Source organism: Acipenser ruthenus, chromosome 24 (assembly GCF_902713425.1).
Source record: "Acipenser ruthenus chromosome 24, fAciRut3.2 maternal haplotype, whole genome shotgun sequence".
NCBI lineage: Eukaryota > Metazoa > Chordata > Actinopteri > Acipenseriformes > Acipenseridae > Acipenser > Acipenser ruthenus.
The window spans coordinates 3,533,540-3,551,364 of NC_081212.1; the positions used below are offsets into that span (position 1 = coordinate 3,533,540).

The 17,825-nt window shown below is 43.7% G+C and overlaps 2 protein-coding genes across 4 annotated transcripts; both read right to left on the reverse strand.

The window, feature by feature from the left end:
• On the reverse strand, positions 1–7,324 carry LOC117429116 (trafficking regulator of GLUT4 1-like). Of its 3 annotated transcripts, none has more exons than XM_058998057.1 (4): positions 6,882–7,324; positions 4,908–5,338; positions 506–632; positions 1–287 (listed from the first exon to the last, which is right to left on the reverse strand). In XM_058998057.1, the coding sequence occupies exons 2-4, from the start codon at positions 5,310–5,312 to the stop codon at positions 268–270; spliced, it is 552 nt and encodes a 183-aa protein (XP_058854040.1). In that variant the 5' UTR covers positions 5,313–5,338; positions 6,882–7,324; the 3' UTR covers positions 1–267. The 3 variants fall into 3 exon arrangements, with proteins under 3 accessions (XP_058854040.1, XP_033904208.1, XP_033904207.1); XM_034048317.3 differs by lacking the exon at positions 6,882–7,324 and adding an exon at positions 5,802–6,871; XM_034048316.3 differs by lacking the exon at positions 6,882–7,324 and having other exon boundaries at positions 4,908–6,871.
• A 147-nt stretch (positions 7,325–7,471) lies between these two features.
• On the reverse strand, positions 7,472–12,418 carry LOC117429955 (aryl-hydrocarbon-interacting protein-like 1). Its single transcript, XM_034049939.3, has 6 exons — positions 12,233–12,418; positions 11,804–11,983; positions 10,565–10,753; positions 9,274–9,450; positions 8,984–9,125; positions 7,472–8,175 (listed from the first exon to the last, which is right to left on the reverse strand). The coding sequence occupies exons 1-6, from the start codon at positions 12,326–12,328 to the stop codon at positions 7,976–7,978; spliced, it is 984 nt and encodes a 327-aa protein (XP_033905830.2). The 5' UTR covers positions 12,329–12,418; the 3' UTR covers positions 7,472–7,975.
• Positions 12,419–17,825: the final 5,407 nt, after the last annotated feature.

Here is a 17,825-nt window from a genome sequence, read left to right on the forward strand (position 1 = left end):
TTTTCTATTTTTATTCTTTTTTTTGTTAATATATTTTCTGGGTTTTGCTTCAAGCAGTCATTAACTATTGGTGCATGCGTTTCTTTTGTTTTCGTTTGTTTTCAAGGATCCAGATATTATTTTGTCGTTTCTTTTTTTTTTTTCATATCCGGAGCGGGGTTTTCTATCGCGCAGAAATTTCTTCTTTTTTCTCACAAACTTTCCGTTGTATTTTTTAGAAAACATTTGAAAAAGGTCGGGCGCCTCCTCCCGTCCGTCCAGCGCTCCTCACCACACACTGCCGTACACTGAAAGAGAGAAATAGCATGAGAAGGAGCTTGAAGACGGCAAATACCTTTGTGGACTATCTAGTCAACTAAGAAACCGTCAGCATGGTTTCTGAAGATGAATGATTCAGAACTGAGTTTGACATACTAGAGTAAACGTACCCCAAGGAAATGTATTTCTGTATAAAAGTGACTGTGAAAACGTCCGGACCCCATTTTCTGCTTGGACGCACTCTTACCTGTGAAGACTAAGTAGGCAGTGATGATCATGGTGCCCAGCACTATGGAGACGATGCTCAGCAGTCTTGCCAGGCGGCCCAGCCTCCGTGCCCCGTCAACGTCGTTCTGCTGCAGGCTGTTCCTGGACTGGGAGAGAGGAGTGGAGACTCACCAAGTTCAGTACTAGCATGTCCAGAGGGTAGTAACTCACTACAGCTTCTGTTCCATACATTTTAATCGTTCAGACAATCTGGTTACATCCGGTACTATAAAATATATAGGAGGCTGTGTGGTACAGTGGTTAAAGAAAGGTCCCCGGTTCAAATCCCACCTCAGCCACTGACTCACTGTGTGACCCTGAGCAAGTCACTTAACCTCCTTGTGCTCCGTCTTTTGGGTGAGACGTAATTATTTATTTAATTGTAAGTGACACTGCAGCTGATGCATAGTTCACACACCATAGTCTCTGTAAGTCGCCTTGGATAAAGGCGTCTGCTAAATAAACAAAATAACGCCAGTTGCCAGGGACGTGCTTCATTAAGGATTATACAGAACCCGCCAGGGATACATCTCCAGCTATCGTTCTCTCTGTGTGTATTAAATGAACCTGTCCTGTGTGATCACACACAATCCCACCTCAAGCCATTGTCATCAGCACTGGCCCAGCTGCGGGGCTCTACTGAGCACGCTCTGTGACGGCTGTTTGCTTTGCAGAAAACAAATGTTTGTCATCTCCACAAAGCCTTTGTGGTGTATTTGTTAAATACACTCTGTCTTGTATTTCGACGAGTCAGATCAGGGATTGGTGTAGCCGTTACAAAAGCAATGGATATCATGATAAAACTGGATAGGAAAAAAACAAAGGTCCAGATAGATACTGGCAGCAAAACATGATTCCTTTCAAGTTTAATTGAATAAACCCTATTTACTGCTTAATTCTGGACAGACAATGGCGCATATTTAGGACTGAGTGCCGTATTGTATATATTCATCCATTGAAGACGCGGTCCACATTCAAACTGCAGACAGAGATTGATTGTGCAGGTATTGTAGGTCACAGCACACACACAGACTCCCAGAACCTTATGAACTCTGCCAAGTCTCTATACTATACTGACTCCTTGCCTTGGCACGCTATCACATTTCTGAGGCTCAATGGCAGACACATGGCTCTGTTAGTAAAGAGAGTAGTGGTGTTCCCCAGCCGATGTGAAATCATATCAGACTGGTGTCTCCAGTCGCTCGTGTCACCTGAGCTGGCACTTCCCCTCCTCCCTTGAACAGAGACTCCCAGCTCCTCCTGGGCTGGAGACTGGAGAGAGCACTAAGTGCTCGCTTTTCAGAGCCACGAACAGATAAATAATTCATACAGTGCCAGCCTCATCCAGGAGCTCAACGTTGTAATTGAGATAGGACAGCCCAAGCAGACAGGGCTTGTGACAGGAGCGAGAGTTGACGAGAGCCGTGGTTCGAGTGCTGGGCTGCAGTGTGGAAGGCTTGATTGGAAAACGACATTACATGCACATAAGAATTCATAAAAAATGTTACTATTAATTTCAAGTCCCTGTAAATGTTCACATAGAAGATTTCATGCCAGCCATATTAGCAGTGCATGTTGCCTGTGTTACTAATACCATACACATCTAGTTTAACCTTACCAATGCTAAGAAACACACAGAGGCCACAGCACACACCCCTGGAACACAATATTACATCATTCTGTATCTCTATTCAGGAATACCCAGACATTAAGAGAACAAGGGATTTAATTAGGGTTAAATAGGCAATACATCCTATTGTCTTCAATAGATTTGATCGCAGGGTATAGAAAGACATAAATACGTCAGCCTGGCTTTAGGGGCGTTGTCATATCTACCTGACTCAAAGTACACCACAGAAGCCATACCTGACTGAAGAACAGATTGGAATGGGTGATATTGCTTCAAGTAAGAAATGCCAAGTTAGTCACGAGGGAGCAGCATTCTGTCCTTTGGTTTGGCAGCAACTGCTTCTACAGATGGGCAGAACTTTCTGACATTCTGACATTCTGACATTCTGACATTCTGACATTCTGACTGTAGGCTGTAGCCAGAAGCAATAACAAGATGGAAAGCAGACATATTTATTTTGATCCGATTACCAATTATATTTCATAGGTTAAACGCCAGGAATCAAAAGATAATTAAAATGTTGAGCATAAACATCACATATTGAAACGTGTCTGAGGTTGTATACAGCGCTAGTACTTTGTATCTTCCTTTTCAAAGGGACGTATCTGTGGATATTGATAGGGAACGGTGCTGCAGCTACAGTGCTTATGAGCTTTTGCCCTGCTATCCACATAATGTGCAGCGTGCAATAAAATCCAATGCTGACCCAATCCCAGAATCCCCGAGCAGGCGAGTGGAATTTCAGGAGCACTCAGAGTCTGCACAGTCTCTGGTAAGACCGGGGAGTGCTCTTACTTCATTACCCCCCTCCCCTGCAGTAACTATTACATAATGCTGAAATCCTGCAATGGGACAAGAACACAACACTGTAGAGCAGTTTGTTCTGCTAACTCGGGTGAATTGCCTTCTTCAGCACTAATAAATGTAGCGGCCCTGTTTTATGTTCAGTTAAGAACTGGAATGTTTTTATTGTAGTGACACAGAACCATGCCAATGAAAAAGCCTCGGGTTCCTAAGCGAGAGCCAGCCTAGTTTTCTGTACATGTCACAATGATATGTCAAAGGGGAGCACTGTTTGACCACAATGAATACCGGGACTGATGGGGCTCTCTGCCCTTCACCGTTAGACCAGTGTCACAGCGTGCTGCCTTTCACACAATCCAGATCCTAAAAGCTTTTTACACTGTCTCTCCTGCAGTCATGCAGGCTGCAGAGCCTAGGAAACTTAAACAGCTCTCCCTCGCAGGCACTGTGCCCGGGCTGCCATGCAAGAAGACCCGTCCGCTCAGCACTGCTACAATTGTCAATTCAGAGCTTCGGTTCACATTGTGTCAATGCAGGTTATCAGTGTTGTAGCTGCTGTCCACAAATACACATGTCCTTCAAAACTGAGAGCAGGGCAGACTGGCAGACAGACAGACAGACAGGTTGTCTTAATGATTATCCTTCCTCACTGTTCTGAGAGGAAAGGGAAGGTGTGACTGGCAGACCGAGTTTAGATACAGTATATTGTTAAATGGTCTCGGAGCAGTGGTGTAGTGGGTAGACTATCCTTTTTGGTGTTCATTTTAGGCACTAAGGATGATTAAGCAGATTAGGAGCATGTCGTGCATGGTGGAGTTCAATGTTAAATCGGAAGAGGTTCGGCCCATCACTAAATCACAGAGTCGCTTTCTATAACACATTGGAACATGCTTTGATTTTAACCCTCGGTATAGCGAGGCTCTGCTGTTGCTGATCACAGTAGAGTAGGCTTGAATAAATGCATTACTCCTTGCATGAGAAGTGGGTTGGAGTCAGGGGCCAGTTGCACTCCAGAGAACACTCCTTGAAAGAAAAGAAAACGCTTATCTTTTGTATGTTAATCTTTTAGAACAGCTGAGCTGATTTCTGCAAAATGCACCCCTATCTTGTTTTTGGCTCCATGAGTACTCTGAGCCCCCTGGTAAACCTGCTCTGAACCTACAGAGTGTTACAAACCTTCACCAGATCATTCACTGGTTTCCTGTTTCAGAGCTATCTGTCCAGGAAGATTCTGTGAGAAACAGGACTTATATATATATATACCGCTGTATAAAAGAGCCGGCTCTTTTACAGTATATGATAGATATTGCAGCATGCCGTCAGTTCGCCCAACATATATAACGGTGCCAGGTTTGGGTGTGGACGAGGAAGTGCTAGCGAATCCAATACAAATGATTGAATTCTAGCTTCCCTCATGGAAAACTAACCTGCGCGCATTTTACTGAATATATAGTAATAATAATATCCTTATATAGCGCCTTTCATAGCGGACGACCCTCACAAAGCGCTGTACAGAGGTAAGCTGTGCAGGATCCGCAGAATGGAGCACAAGGAGGTTAAGTGACTTGATCAGTCACACAGGGATTTGAACCGGTGATCTTCTGATTATAAACCCTGGATTTTAACCACTGGACCACACTGCTATTTATTTATTTGTAGATCTACAATATATATTGGTCTTAATAGGTATGCGGAATTATTAAGGAGGGGAGTGAACAGGGAGCACAGAGACTTCTAACTATCATAACACTGAACACACAGTGTAATAATAATAATAATAACAATAACAATAATAATAATAATAATAATAATAATAATAATAATAATAATAATAATAATAATAATAATAATAATAACAATAACGCACCAGTAAGACTGTTCTTGCCCCGTGTGTAGGGATGCGCCTGTATATGCAAGCAGCGAGTTATTCACTCTTAAGCGTACTTACCATGATTGAGAAAACCAGCGCCACTACGTTGACCGGCCATATGGGACAGAAGCAGGAAAAGATGGCCAGGAAAAGGTAATCACTGGGTGTGGATTGGTCCTGTGCGGTATTCCCACTAGACGAAGCCCTGGTCAGGCTCACCCTGGACGGGGATAGCGGGCCCCCTGAGAGGTGTCCCGCGGACCCCGACTTGAACTGTATGTTGTGTCCATTGTGGTCCAGGTCGTGAGATTTCTCCCCGGACATGTTAACCGAGAAGGAGCTGGAGAGCTTGATTCCATTCTCCGACTTGGGCTCCGAGGTGTGCGTTAGGAGTTTCTCGGTTTCATGGGAGTCGCTGGGCAAAGTCGTGCCGCTTCCACCCAGAAGTGTCTGTTCATACTGAGCATCTGTGTTGATTGCCATTTTTCAAATCAACCCGATTTTAATTCCTGTTATATAAAAAAGTATATATATTTATTTATTTTTAATCACTTTCCCGAATCAAGCTAGTTCTTAAAAAGCCAGATACACATTTTTGACTGATGCGTTGACGTTTTTTTTCTTCTTAAATTTCTTTAAAAATAAAGAAAGAAATATAATGACAAAGACAAAGAAAATATTAAACAATTGTTATCAACAATTTGAAAAATAAACAGCTGGCATTTGATGGTAAAAAAATAAACGTCAGTGAAAAATGTTTAAATCAAACAAATGCTGTTTTTCTTTTTCTTCTCAGATATAGGAGAGAATATTTCTCGTGTTTTCAAAGGAAATAAAGTCGCTCAGGCGCAAGAGCTCCATGCAAAACCATGTACATAATCCAGTGCGTTAGAGGCTGGACTGCATCTCCTCTCTGCTCTCCTCTCTGCTCCTCACAAAGAAGTGGACCCACACACGCACTTATCCACACACCTTTTATTTGATCACGGCGCTGGTGATTAAAAAAAATCTGATATAGATGCAGCAGAGGCAATGCGTGCCATGTGACACAAGCTTTCTCTGACAGACTCGCGCGTTTTTGTTTAGTTTATATAAAAAAGACGTTGATTGCAACAGATTTCACTACGGTCTGCCTCTGCAATAGAAAGGAACGATGCTGTGAAATGCAAATTGCGAACGCGGAGCCCCAAGCGCAGGTCGATACGCGTGTGTTCCTCGCCCCCTTTGCCGAGGCGCTCTGCACAGATCGGTGTTTCTGGAGAAAGTGGGTGTTTAGGCAGGACCGGGGTGGATTGCCTCTGCTTCGTGATTAGTATAGCTATTGGTCGAGCTCTCGAGGGATGCACAGCGCGTCCTCATCCTGCAGCGTAACTAACCTAGGGAATTTCCAAACACAGCAGTATGCTCGCGTTTACTCAATTATAAAACAACCTCTCTTTTTTTGCATCTCATATTGTTTTGCAGGCATTCTCATTTGGGTTGTTGAGAGGGCTGTGTCTGTGCGTGTGCGTGTACGTGTGCGTGTGCGCCTGCGTGTGCGTGTGTGTGATGTTATTTTAAAGATGACAGCACATCTAGGTCACGGTATCATGCAATAGCCGAAATTCACCCCTTATTGAAGGGGAATCTTAAAATCGCTCTAATTTCGAGAGGCAGACAGGCACCTGTTTGTTTCATTATTACTATTATTATTATTATTATTATTATTATTATTATTATTATTATTATTATTATCAGACATTGAATAAATACAGAAAGAGCATATTACATAGCCTGTAATACCGATTGAGAAGCTGTGCTTGCAATTAGCATTTGAGTTAACGGTTCAGCTTAAATTAAACAAAACGCCACTCTCACGAGTTTGATCTGTTTTCCCCACTTCAGCACATTTGCACACGCTTTGTGACTGCATGTGTGTCCTGATAAACCCGACAGTCCTGCCATTCACCCAGTTCCTGAACAAGGCACCTTCAAACATGCTTTCATTTACAAAAGGGATCTGGCCACGCAGGCTCACAAAACTGCACTTCATCTAAATCCAGTATCTGTTACCTCGACAAAGGACTGCTCTGCTCCTGCTATAGTATGCACTTTCATTTCTTGCTTTCTAGACGTGTGATTTCATACCTCCCTTCTAAACCACGCCCCTTCGCTTTCTCGCGGGGTGTTCCATTGCCACAGCGAAAGCATCGTGCTCGAAAAAACAGTGGGGCTGGGGTGGGGGCGTGACGTCACTGTCCCCCTGTAATGCAAGTGTGTGCAGAACTGAAGAAACAAAGAAAAACAGGATAATTTCAAGGACAAGGCTGTGAACGTCATTTACAATTAAAACGAAGAAAAGGCTACACTACTTCAACCCTTTACTGTCCTATACCTTATGCCTGTATTCCCAATGTCAAATCTATCGGACGCTGGACAGCAAAGCGTTCAAATGATACTGGACTGATTTACTAATGAGTATGAGCCGGGTTTATATCAGAAAAAAAACACATGAAAGTCAAACTCTAGATAGCTAGTGGAATACGTTTTCTCCCAAATGAATGTGAAGTAATACAAATACATACATAAATACATGAATAAATTTAAGATATTGCATTTCGTTAATCCCGGAGGCGATGCAGTAACACACGCTACAAAGGAGAGCTGGTGTGAAGTTCTTTATTTTTCTAGAATGTTCTGTTAGCAGTAGTAGCTCGAGTTGGCTCCTATGCTTTCACTCTGTGTCTGGAAGTGGGCCACTGACTCCCACGTAAAGCTACATCAGGAGGAGGTTACCGTGTGTGCCAAGTTAATATTCTAAAATCTGCGCGGGGCATTACTTTCAATTAAAACGATGACATTATGTCTAGCTGTCCCTTTAAACTTCATTATTTCCACTGAACTCTCTGGGCTTCTGTCTGTGTTGGATATAAGTGGGAGCTTCTTACAGAAACCGTGCAGAGTGGGCGACATCTAGTGGAATTCAGTGGTTACTGCAGGGATGGACTGGGGGTTTAATCTCAGGTTTTATCGTTTGTACAGACACCAAAGAAGAGGTCTCTCATTGTACAGGAGGACAGCTGGACCATGCTGAAATAAGAAGCTGGTCCTGGAGGCCTCACTGCGGTTCTCTGGCGCCCCCCTGTGGATGCAGCGGGCGTCGCGGGTCAGAACATGCCCTTGTATGTGAGCTTGTCCTCATCCCTCTTCTCCTCCATCCTCATGTGTAGGATCTGCAGCTCCTTCCTCACCGTCTTGGCCATGCTCGGGTCCAGCTCCAGGACCTTCTGGAAGTCTGCCTTGGCCTGCTCCTCGTTCCACACCTCCACATGAGCCTTGGCCCGCATGAAGTAGGCTTTCAGGACCCCTGGGAGGAGACAGGGGTAGGGGGGTGGAGCGAGGGTCACTGGAACTGGAACCCATACCAGGGATAGGCAGGGGGATTCATATACTAACCCCTATGAGAGTTTCCCATAGTAAAAGCACAGCAAAGGGTAATAAAGCACAGTGAAAGCATGGTAAAGCATAGGCAAGCATTGTAAATTATAGCAAGGTATGGTAAAGCACATTTAAAAGCATGGCAAACCAGGGTAAATTATGGTAAATGCATAGTATAACCATGGGAAAATCATGGCAAAACTGCATGAACACCATGCAAAAATAGCACAGTAAACTTTTAAAAGGGACAGGACAGTGATGGCTCAAATTCTTGTAATCTGGTAGTTTAAATCACCTATTAAATTGTAACTCTAAAACAAAACAAAAAAAACCACAGAGGCGTGGTTTTTCCAAAGCCTTATACTCCAAAGAGAGTAAATTACTTTTCATTTGTCAAAAGGAGAATTAACTCGCGTAAACTCTGCAGGGAAGTTGTTTAGAAGAAGTTGAATTCTGGATGCAATTCCACCTTAGAGATATTACATTTAATATCTCCATTAGATACTGGACTGCCTGCCATCTAATGTATACCATGGTGCATGTTTACTGGGTGTGTACCAGGGTGCAAGCAAAGATGAGCATGGCTAAGCACTGCAGTAAGCATGGTAACAAAATAATAAAAATGATAAAAATCAGTGAACTGTATAATATAAGCACTGGAGAAGCATTCTAAGATTGCTGTGCGAACCTCCCCTGGTAAAGTTGCCCCGTGCCAGCTGTGCTCCAGTGCTGCTCACCAGGGTGGTGGTTGATGATGTCAGTGGTGTGCTCCAGAACCTCATAGTATTCAGCCATCTTCAGCAGGCACTGGCAGTAGTTGAGAGTCAGAGTGTGGACCATCTTCTCCAGCTTGAGCCAGGGAACTTCCCACGCTTTCTCCTGCAGGAGCAATCAGAGAAACCAGTCACCATTCCCAGTATGCCGTGCCGTGCTCCACACAGTTACACAGCTAGTGTGAGTTTCTTGTCGAATGTTATTGGTGTACAAATACAGCAGGAATTTTGGGCGGACAGAAAGGGTAAGGAACCTTGGTCTGTATGTTCTTGAGGCAGATGATGGCTTCTTTGTACTTGCTGGTCGCTGCCTCGTATCTCCCCAGTTTGAAGAGCTTGTTCCCCTCCCCGTGAAGAATTGGTACTGCCTTCATCCTCTCCTCATCGCTCATGGCCCATGACTCTCTGTTGTACTCGGTGGGCTGTTCCACCTGCACCACAAACGGGGATTAACTTTTTAATATATATATATATATATATATATGGCAGTTTTTTTTTTTTTGCAGTGTCCTCCCCTATAGTTAAACCAGATGGATACATTGTTCTTTGCATTAGGTATTTGCATTGAAAAGAAAGCAGCAGTCTATTATATACTGTGTGTGACTTCTATGCTGAAGGGATTCATGTTTTAATACATTACAACAAAATGAAAATACAATACCCCCCTCTAGCTGGGATCTCACTGCAGATATCAAGTGCAACAGTAGATTATACGGTAGCGGTAGTGCAGTAGTGTGGGGTGTGCTGGGAGCAGGGGTAGCGGTAGTGCAGTAGTGTGGGGTGTGCTGGGAGCAGGGGTAGCGGTAGTGCAGTAGTGTGGGGTGTGCTGGGAGCAGGGGTAGCGGTAGTGCAGTAGTGTGGGTTGTGCTGGGAGCAGGGGTAGCGGTAGTGCAGTAGTGTGGGGTGTGCTGGGAGCAGGGGTAGCGGTAGTGCAGTAGTGTGGGGTGTGCTGGGAGCAGGGGTAGCGGTAGTGCAGTAGTGTGGGGTGGGCTGGGAGCAGGGGTAGCGGTAGTGCAGTAGTGTGGGGTGTGCTGGGAGCAGGGGTAGCGGTAGTGCAGTAGTGTGGGGTGTGCTGGGAGCAGGGGTAGCGGTAGTGCAGTAGTGTGGGGTGTGCTGGGAGCAGGGGTAGCGGTAGTGCAGTAGTGTGGGGTGTGCTGGGAGCAGGGGTAGCGGTAGTGCAGTAGTGTGGGGTGTGCTGGGAGCAGGGGTAGCGGTAGTGCAGTAGTGTGGGGTGTGCTGGGAGCAGGGGTAGCGGTAGTGCAGTAGTGTGGGGTGTGCTGGGAGCAGGGATAGCGGTAGTGCAGTAGTGTGGGGTGTGCTGGGAGCAGGGGTAGCGGTAGTGCAGTAGTGTGGGGTGGGCTGGGAGCAGAGGTAGTGGTGTACTAGCGAAAACGCTTGTCAGCTTGTTCATTAGAGCTTCATAATGCTTGTGTGAGTGTTTCTGAAGTCCTGGAGGGGGTGTGTGTTACAGTGTGGGTAGGTGCACACAGCACATGCACTGCACTCCCAGAGGCACAGGGAGGGATCTGTCTTCAGAACCTGCACCTTGACCAGCTCCAGGACGAAGATGAGGGGCTGCGGTTCTTTCTGCAGCTCGTCCAGGTCTGGGTAGCCCAGGCTGTGGTAGGCAAACATGTTGGCCATGCCGCAGGTGTGCACGTGCCAGTCCACTGGGTCCTTGCCCTCTGCAATGCGACGCAGGCTCTTGGCAACGATAGGGTAGAGTCCGGTGTGCTGGGGGCAGGACAGACAGTGAGGGCAGATGTGGAGATGTACCATACTCTACTGATAGGATCGGTGTGGTTGGGCTCTGTCAGGGGTAGCTAATGTGTTTTATATATCTACACACACACAAATGCATTCACATACACATGCAATACTGTCCTTATCCTGGATAGATCCTCTCTAGTCACTGCTTGTATAATTGCACCACGTTACGTTTCCTATTTCTAAACATTTAAATAAAAACAATCGTGCTTTGTGAATATGGCCCAGGATGTTAATTACTATGAGGTATTCACTATGCTTCAATACAGCGACTTTATCTTTATTTGTATAACCGAGAGGTTTAGGGCAATGAAGACGCAGCTGTACAGAAAACATGTGCAATGCTCACCTTATTAAAACACAATCAGATGAATAACCGGTAGACATATAAGGGTTAATTGCAGCCCAGTTTTATTCCTTTTCTTCTTTGTACATACAGGGTGTCAGAGGCATGTTCAATATTGGATCAGTACTCTATTGTTCTCATGCAATGTTTGTATTGCTGCCTCATTAGATTTCAAGCCCTCTACTAATCCTGGTTAAGAAAGCGAGGATTGCTGACAGAGCACAAACAGCAGGTAATCAGGACAGGTGTCCCTTCAGATTACTGCAGCGCTGCCCAAAGCTGCTAACCGCTCAGCAGGAACTGCCTTGAGACCCTCCGGCAGTAAACAGAGACCCAGCAAGCTGAACCAGCTCAGGGGTGCTATTCAGAGCTGGAAACCTTGTGAGAGTCGAGCAGTCTTCTACTTTGCCGATCGGCTGTTCTGCACTCGCAAAACACTCTTGCAAGAGAGATAGGTGTTTTGGATAGTGATAACCGCTGATCACAACACTGCACTTTCCTGTAAGCTCCGCGATGGCATCCTAAAGACACACACTCTGCAAAACAACAACGCAGACAAACCAGGAGACACCCAAGCAGGTGTTGTGTGTGTGTGTTTGTGTGTGTGTGTGTGCGGCCAGCTGTGCTAAACAATAACACCTTAACAGGGACAGCAGAGGGGGTGTACTCACAATGACATCACACAAGAACTCAGCCACCTCCCCGACCCTCATGGAGCAGAGCAGAGACTCCCAGATCTCCAGCTTGAACATGTTCCCGATCACCACCTCCATCGGCACCCCCACCTTCTTACTGTCATCCAGCACCGTGCGATCCTCGTCACACAGCATGGTGCGGAAATGGAACGACACCTGCCAGGAGCACAGTCTAGAATCAGCAGGCAGCGCATACCGCCTGCCTGGCTGCAATATTCTGCAGGAGGTGTACTTGTTTTCTATAGTAATATTTCTTATAAAAGTTTACCATAGTAAAAGCATGGAGGAGTGTAATACAGCACAGTGAAAGCATGGTAAAGTATTGGTAAGCATTGTAAAGAACAGCGAGGAATGGTACATTATATGGATAAGCAAGACAAGGCAAAAGGGTGCTGGGAGGGTTACCTTTGTGCCAGTGATGAATCTGGGCAGGTCATCGCTGCCCCCGTGTACAATGGTCTTCTTCACTCCCTCCATGTTGAGCAGCATCGTCTTGTCCATGATGGTGAGACTGGGAACCAGATCCTCAGAGACTGGGACACCTAGCTGGCTGATCTGTATCTCCAGATATGTGTTAGTGTGTATGTGTTGGTGAGCAATCCTAGGCAGGGATTAACTGGACAGGGATAATAGGATCAGAACCATCCCCCAGCCTCCCTCCTCTCTCACCCAGAGTTTGAAAGACTTTCCTCAGCATAAACAGACAGTGCCTCCCCCGCACTGCCAGCCCCTACTCTCTGCACTTGAAAGAAGGCTCTGGAACACATGAGAGGTTTCCAACAGTTTTCAAGGACAGCTCCCAAGGAAAATCCCATCTCTGATAGAAACATTCCCTAGTGACATAGGCGTACTAGATTGTTGCCCCAGTTTAAAAGCCTTAGCAGATCCATTAGCTGCGTTACCAGCAATGACAGCAATTGATTTTGAACACAGTTCTTGCACAGTAGTGCTAAGACGGTAGCAAGCTGTCTGATAAAGTACCGCGTTACTGTAATGGATTAATAGGTTGGATTGCTTCTTAGGCCCAATGCGAAATAGATGTCGACTTCAATATTGGTAGGTGTGCCCAACTGCCATGTGTCGACAGTAATGCACTTTATGACCCAGTAATGCACAGTAATGCAAGTCTGTTATAGCAGTCTGCTTGTACTGCCTGTTGTTGTTACCAGTTTACTAGACTGCACTTCAATCGAAACCGAATCTTTACATGGGCTAGGATTCCTGTTTTTGCTTTATAATCAGTTTTTCTGCTAATGTGAGACTTCACTTCAGAATTTCCTTCTGCTATACTTTCCAATTGAAATCCTCCGGCGCCACCTTGTGGTTCATTTTTAATATTTTTTTTTTCTCAGTTCTGTGTTTAGCTTGGAAAGGCGTCAGGACCCTGAGCGATAACTTTGTAATATGTAGTGTGGGTTTTTATAAATATATCTGGATGTGAAGCAAGCAGTGTTGGGATAGCACTGGGGTGCAGCACAAGGATGCTCAGCTTTGGATCCTGTTTTTTATACTTCACTTATACGTGGGGCTGTTTCTCTGAACGCTTCAATTGAACTCAAATTGTCCTGCTGCCTGGAATCAGTGTAGGTACAGTAGAAGCCCTTACATTGCAAATCTTCATTGCTATTTGTAGTTTTTAAGCATTATTGTAAACCGCCTAAAGAAGGCTTCATGGCTGCGTCTATTAAAGTCTAGCAACTTCTTGCAGAGGGTATACCTAACTGGTCCACAGTGTGGCGCTGTGCACACATGCCTTTCAAATATTCCCCCAAGTGTAACCTTTTGATTCGACGCCAGGCCACACTGTAATTTACATCCCTGCTCCATTGAGCATTTAGGAGTTGTGCCTGCATTATTAAATCAAGGGGTCTACGCTACGCGTGATTAATTTTATGAATGATTTAAATGGACCACAAAGAGAGAGGCACACAGACACACGCAGGAGTGTAGAGCTGGCATTACCTCGCCCTGATCCTCATTAGATGTGGAGATTTACTATTGTCTCTCTGTGTAGACAGAGACCATTACTGGCAATTCTGTGGTCTGCTAAAGGCAATGCTTGGGCTTCTTCAGTGTTATATCTAGCATTAAAAAAGGTAAAAACAAAAGGGGTTAAATGAGGACGCTTCCACTGGAATGGCATGTTCTGAATCATCGTCTCCATGCAGTTTCAGACCTGTCAAGACACCTGTTTGTACCTATAGATTGGGTCGGCCAATGAAATTGCAAAGGGAGCTGTAAGTCATCCTTGATTCACCAATCACTGTGCTTGCTGTTTCTGCTCCCTGAACTAACAGTTGAGCAAAACAACACCTAGCCTCACAGCTTCTTAACCACCCCCACCCCCACACTATCACCCCCCCCCACACACACACACACCCCCACAGACCCACACACACACACACAGACCCCCCCCCCCCAACACACACACACAGACCCACACACACAGCCCCCCCCCCCCCCCACACACACACACAGACCCACACACACAGACCCCCCCCCCCCCACACACACACACACACACAGACTCCCCCCACACACACACACACACACCGAGCTCTTACAGAACGTAACTGGCAGTCAGGCAATGGAAATTCAAACAAACAACTCACTGGGTTCCTTAGAGGAAGGAAAATGCAATGATTCAGCGAGCTTGCTTCTAAGAATTCGGATAGGGTTTGAAAAATGATGCACTTTGGAATTTAGAAAACCAGACAGACATAAAAAATCATGAGAGCATTTCAGTGCCGCCTGCTGACGAATCAGCAACACCCGAAGCAAACAGCATTTCTATAGCAACTGCACTGCAAAATGCATGGCTGTGTTTTATTGATGATGAGTCACCTTTCTACTTTTAAAAGAGTATTTCAAGAGGTAATTCACATGACATTTTCTATATATTGAATCAGTTTAATATCCTTGTATGATTCACTATGGTTTTATTTACTAATAGACACATTTGTGGAGGAAACAAACAATGGACAATCACTATAGAACCTTTTCTTCCAGGGTATGTTTTGTAAAGCACATACCCAGCATAAGCATGAGGAGAAATATGGGACGCGACAAAACTGCAGTGCAAATTTACAATTGATAAAAACCTATTTTTATAAGTCAGTGTTGATAAACGGATAGGCATGCATGCTGCAGAAATTGGTCAAATAAAAAAGGCTCTTCTTTATGGTGGTACTGATGATCACGTTGCAGCTCCCTGTACCCCCATTTATATCTATCACACTCACCCCCTCCCTCCCTCGCTCTCTGTAGAGATACTGGCTCTGTGGGTGTAATCTTAAAAAAAAAAAAACCTGCAGAATACAGAGTATATAACGCCTAACTAACGCCCCTGCTATCAGCTGTTCCATGACGCAACCTGGATTTGGTCTGTTGAAATAAGTAGGGTTATATCCAAGGCTATGTTCAGATTGTATAACATTGCAAAGTGTGTGCGTGCGCGTGTGTGCGTGCGTGCGTGCGTGTCTGTGTGTGGAGGGGGGTGGTTAGCACAATCAAAGTCACTCGTACTGAAAAGCCGGACAAACGTTTTGACCGTCTCTAGTCACTATTCACGAACTTGAAGATCTGTTTGAAGGATTTTTTTTTTTTTTGTAAAGCTGTTTTTTTAATTGTTTATAAATACAGTAACAACAGCAGAAAGTTTTCCATAAACATTATAAAGTTTACAAAAAAGAAGAACTCAGCAAACTTGGTGTGTCATACGTGTCTTTAAAGGTGGCTTTATTTTATGATATACTGTATATATTACAATTTATACAACACATGCGAGAATACATATCCATACATTTTCACAGATAAAGCTGATTAAAAGCATGAGATTATCCTGTCTAAAACGGTTTAATGCTGTTTGTGAAGTTTTAATAGCCAATGCTAATCCTGGATGATCTAACCTACAGTATACTTACAGGGATGGAAATAAGACTCCCATTGCATAGTAGTTTGATCCATTCCGGGTTTTGCTGCGAGTTTAATAAGACACGCCTGAGCTTCTTAGCTATACACCGGTGTTAATCAAGCTCGTAGTAAAACCTGGAATGGGTGAAACTGCTATGCAATAGGAGTCTTATTTCCATTCTTGTACTTACAAGGGAACATATGGTATTATCTAAATACTCAACATTATTTATATATAATGTAGAAGAATATGCTCAAAATAAAGTAAAACAAAAAGTTAAGAAAAGTGGATAAACTAAAAAGAGATGATCTACTAGAATATAAATTACATTGTTACATTGGCAATGACTTATGATACACTTTTGCCTGATATTTCTAAGATAGTTTGGAAACACTTGCGGATTCTACATAATTCAGAAAAATTGAAAAAAGTATTTCTTAAGGCCCCAGTTGTAGCATTCAGAGAGAAGCTAATTTCGGTGATATTTTAGTTCACAGTAAACATAAAATAATAACTGACAGAACAGATTCTACAAATACTTGCAATAGTACATGTAAAGTGTGTAAATACATGGACAAAAGTAAAAATATAATTAAACGTAAGAACAACACATATCCACTAAAAACTAATACCTACTGTAAAAATAGCAATGTTGTTTATGGAATAGCCTGTGAAAAATGTGATGAAATAAAACATGTTGGAGAGACTGGAACTACTTTATATAAAATAATTCAGAACCACCTTTCATTAATTAGAACTAAAAAAATGAATGAACCAATAGTACAGGACTTCACCAGTCAAGGACATGACACAAGTGATGTCAAGTTTGTAGTATTAGAACAACTAAAATGAGACGATGCGACATATAGAAGAATAAAAGAAAGTAAATGGATAAATAGACTGAACACAATGATGCCAGCGGGGCTCCACAGAAAAGAATGAACTAATTAACTTCAATAAACATATAACATTTAAATAAATAAACACAATTCATTCAAAAGCTGTGCATGCTGCTGCGCTGGGGAGGCCAAATCAAGACTGATCCTCAGAGCCAGCATTGCAGGATAATAGAAATAGAAGTTTATATAAAATAATGCTAATTAGAATTAATACAGATTATATAGAACACCATTACATCATGTAAGAATAAATCATGGATTTGAATATAAACAATAACAAGTAGGTGTCATGCCGTCAAAAAACCTATAAATACCTCCATTGTTTTGATTCAAACACAGGCTCCCTTGAGAAAGATATGTACAACATATTGAAACGTTGGGCAGCTGGCTCCTCGAGCTATATATATATATATATATATATATATATATATATATATATATATATATATATATATATATATATATATATATATATATATATATATATATATATATATATATATATGGCATGACACAAAATGCTGTCACATACTAAAACCCAGGCTAGGATTTCATGAATGTGACTCAATGAAATCAGAAGTCCAGGAGCACGAGGATTATTTTTGGTGCTTCTGTAACACACTTCATCACAGCATAAATCAAAGCAGATCAGTGGGAGTAGAGCATTCTCCCTGGAGACTCCGACCCTCACTCTGACCCGCAGCCCGCCAGCTCAGTCTACGAGAGGCTGGTACGAGATTAAAGCAACGATTAGGCCTAGCATGAGTGCAGGATTCACTCTGAAGATGGGGGGGGAGCATTTTATCCCACTGGCTGTTACAAAGCTGTACTTACGCAAATCTAATCTGATAATGGTGGAGCGATTTACAGGCATGTTGCATTAGGCCAGGCTGGGTCTGCTATCCACCTTGCATTGCGGATCTCAGAAGCTCAGCAGTACTGGTCTAGTCAGTATTAAGATGGGCTACCATCAGAAGCATGGTGAGTCACTGCAGTGTCATTCCATTAGCATTTCAAAATGTGAAACACTATGTTACCTTTCTATGGAAGGCTCATACCAGCAAGGATGGTAATAAGACTCCTACTGCATAGCAGTTTCACCCATTCCAGGTTTTAGTACGAGCTTGATTGGCCACAGTGTATAGGTAACAAGTTCAGTTGTCTTAAACACAGTAAAACCAGGAAT

What these genes read in the sequence shown, in the direction of transcription:
- LOC117429116 (XM_058998057.1), bottom strand. Translation starts at nt 5,312, where the DNA reads ATGGCAATCAACACAGATGCTCAGTATGAACAGACACTTCTGGGTGGA. An exon ending in CGCTGGTTTTCTCAATCATG is followed by an intron (nt 633 to 4,907) that starts GTAAGTACGCTT and finishes CCTCTCTCCCAG; the next exon opens with TCCAGGAACAGCCTGCAGCA. An exon ending in TGCCTACTTAGTCTTCACAG is followed by an intron (nt 288 to 505) that starts GTAAGAGTGCGT and finishes TCTCTCTTTCAG; the next exon opens with TGTACGGCAGTGTGTGGTGA.
- LOC117429955 (XM_034049939.3), bottom strand. Translation starts at nt 12,328, where the DNA reads ATGGACAAGACGATGCTGCTCAACATGGAGGGAGTGAAGAAGACCATT. An exon ending in GATTCATCACTGGCACAAAG is followed by an intron (nt 11,984 to 12,232) that starts GTAACCCTCCCA and finishes TGCTCCTGGCAG; the next exon opens with GTGTCGTTCCATTTCCGCAC. An exon ending in TCAAGAACATACAGACCAAG is followed by an intron (nt 9,126 to 9,273) that starts GTTCCTTACCCT and finishes TTGCTCCTGCAG; the next exon opens with GAGAAAGCGTGGGAAGTTCC.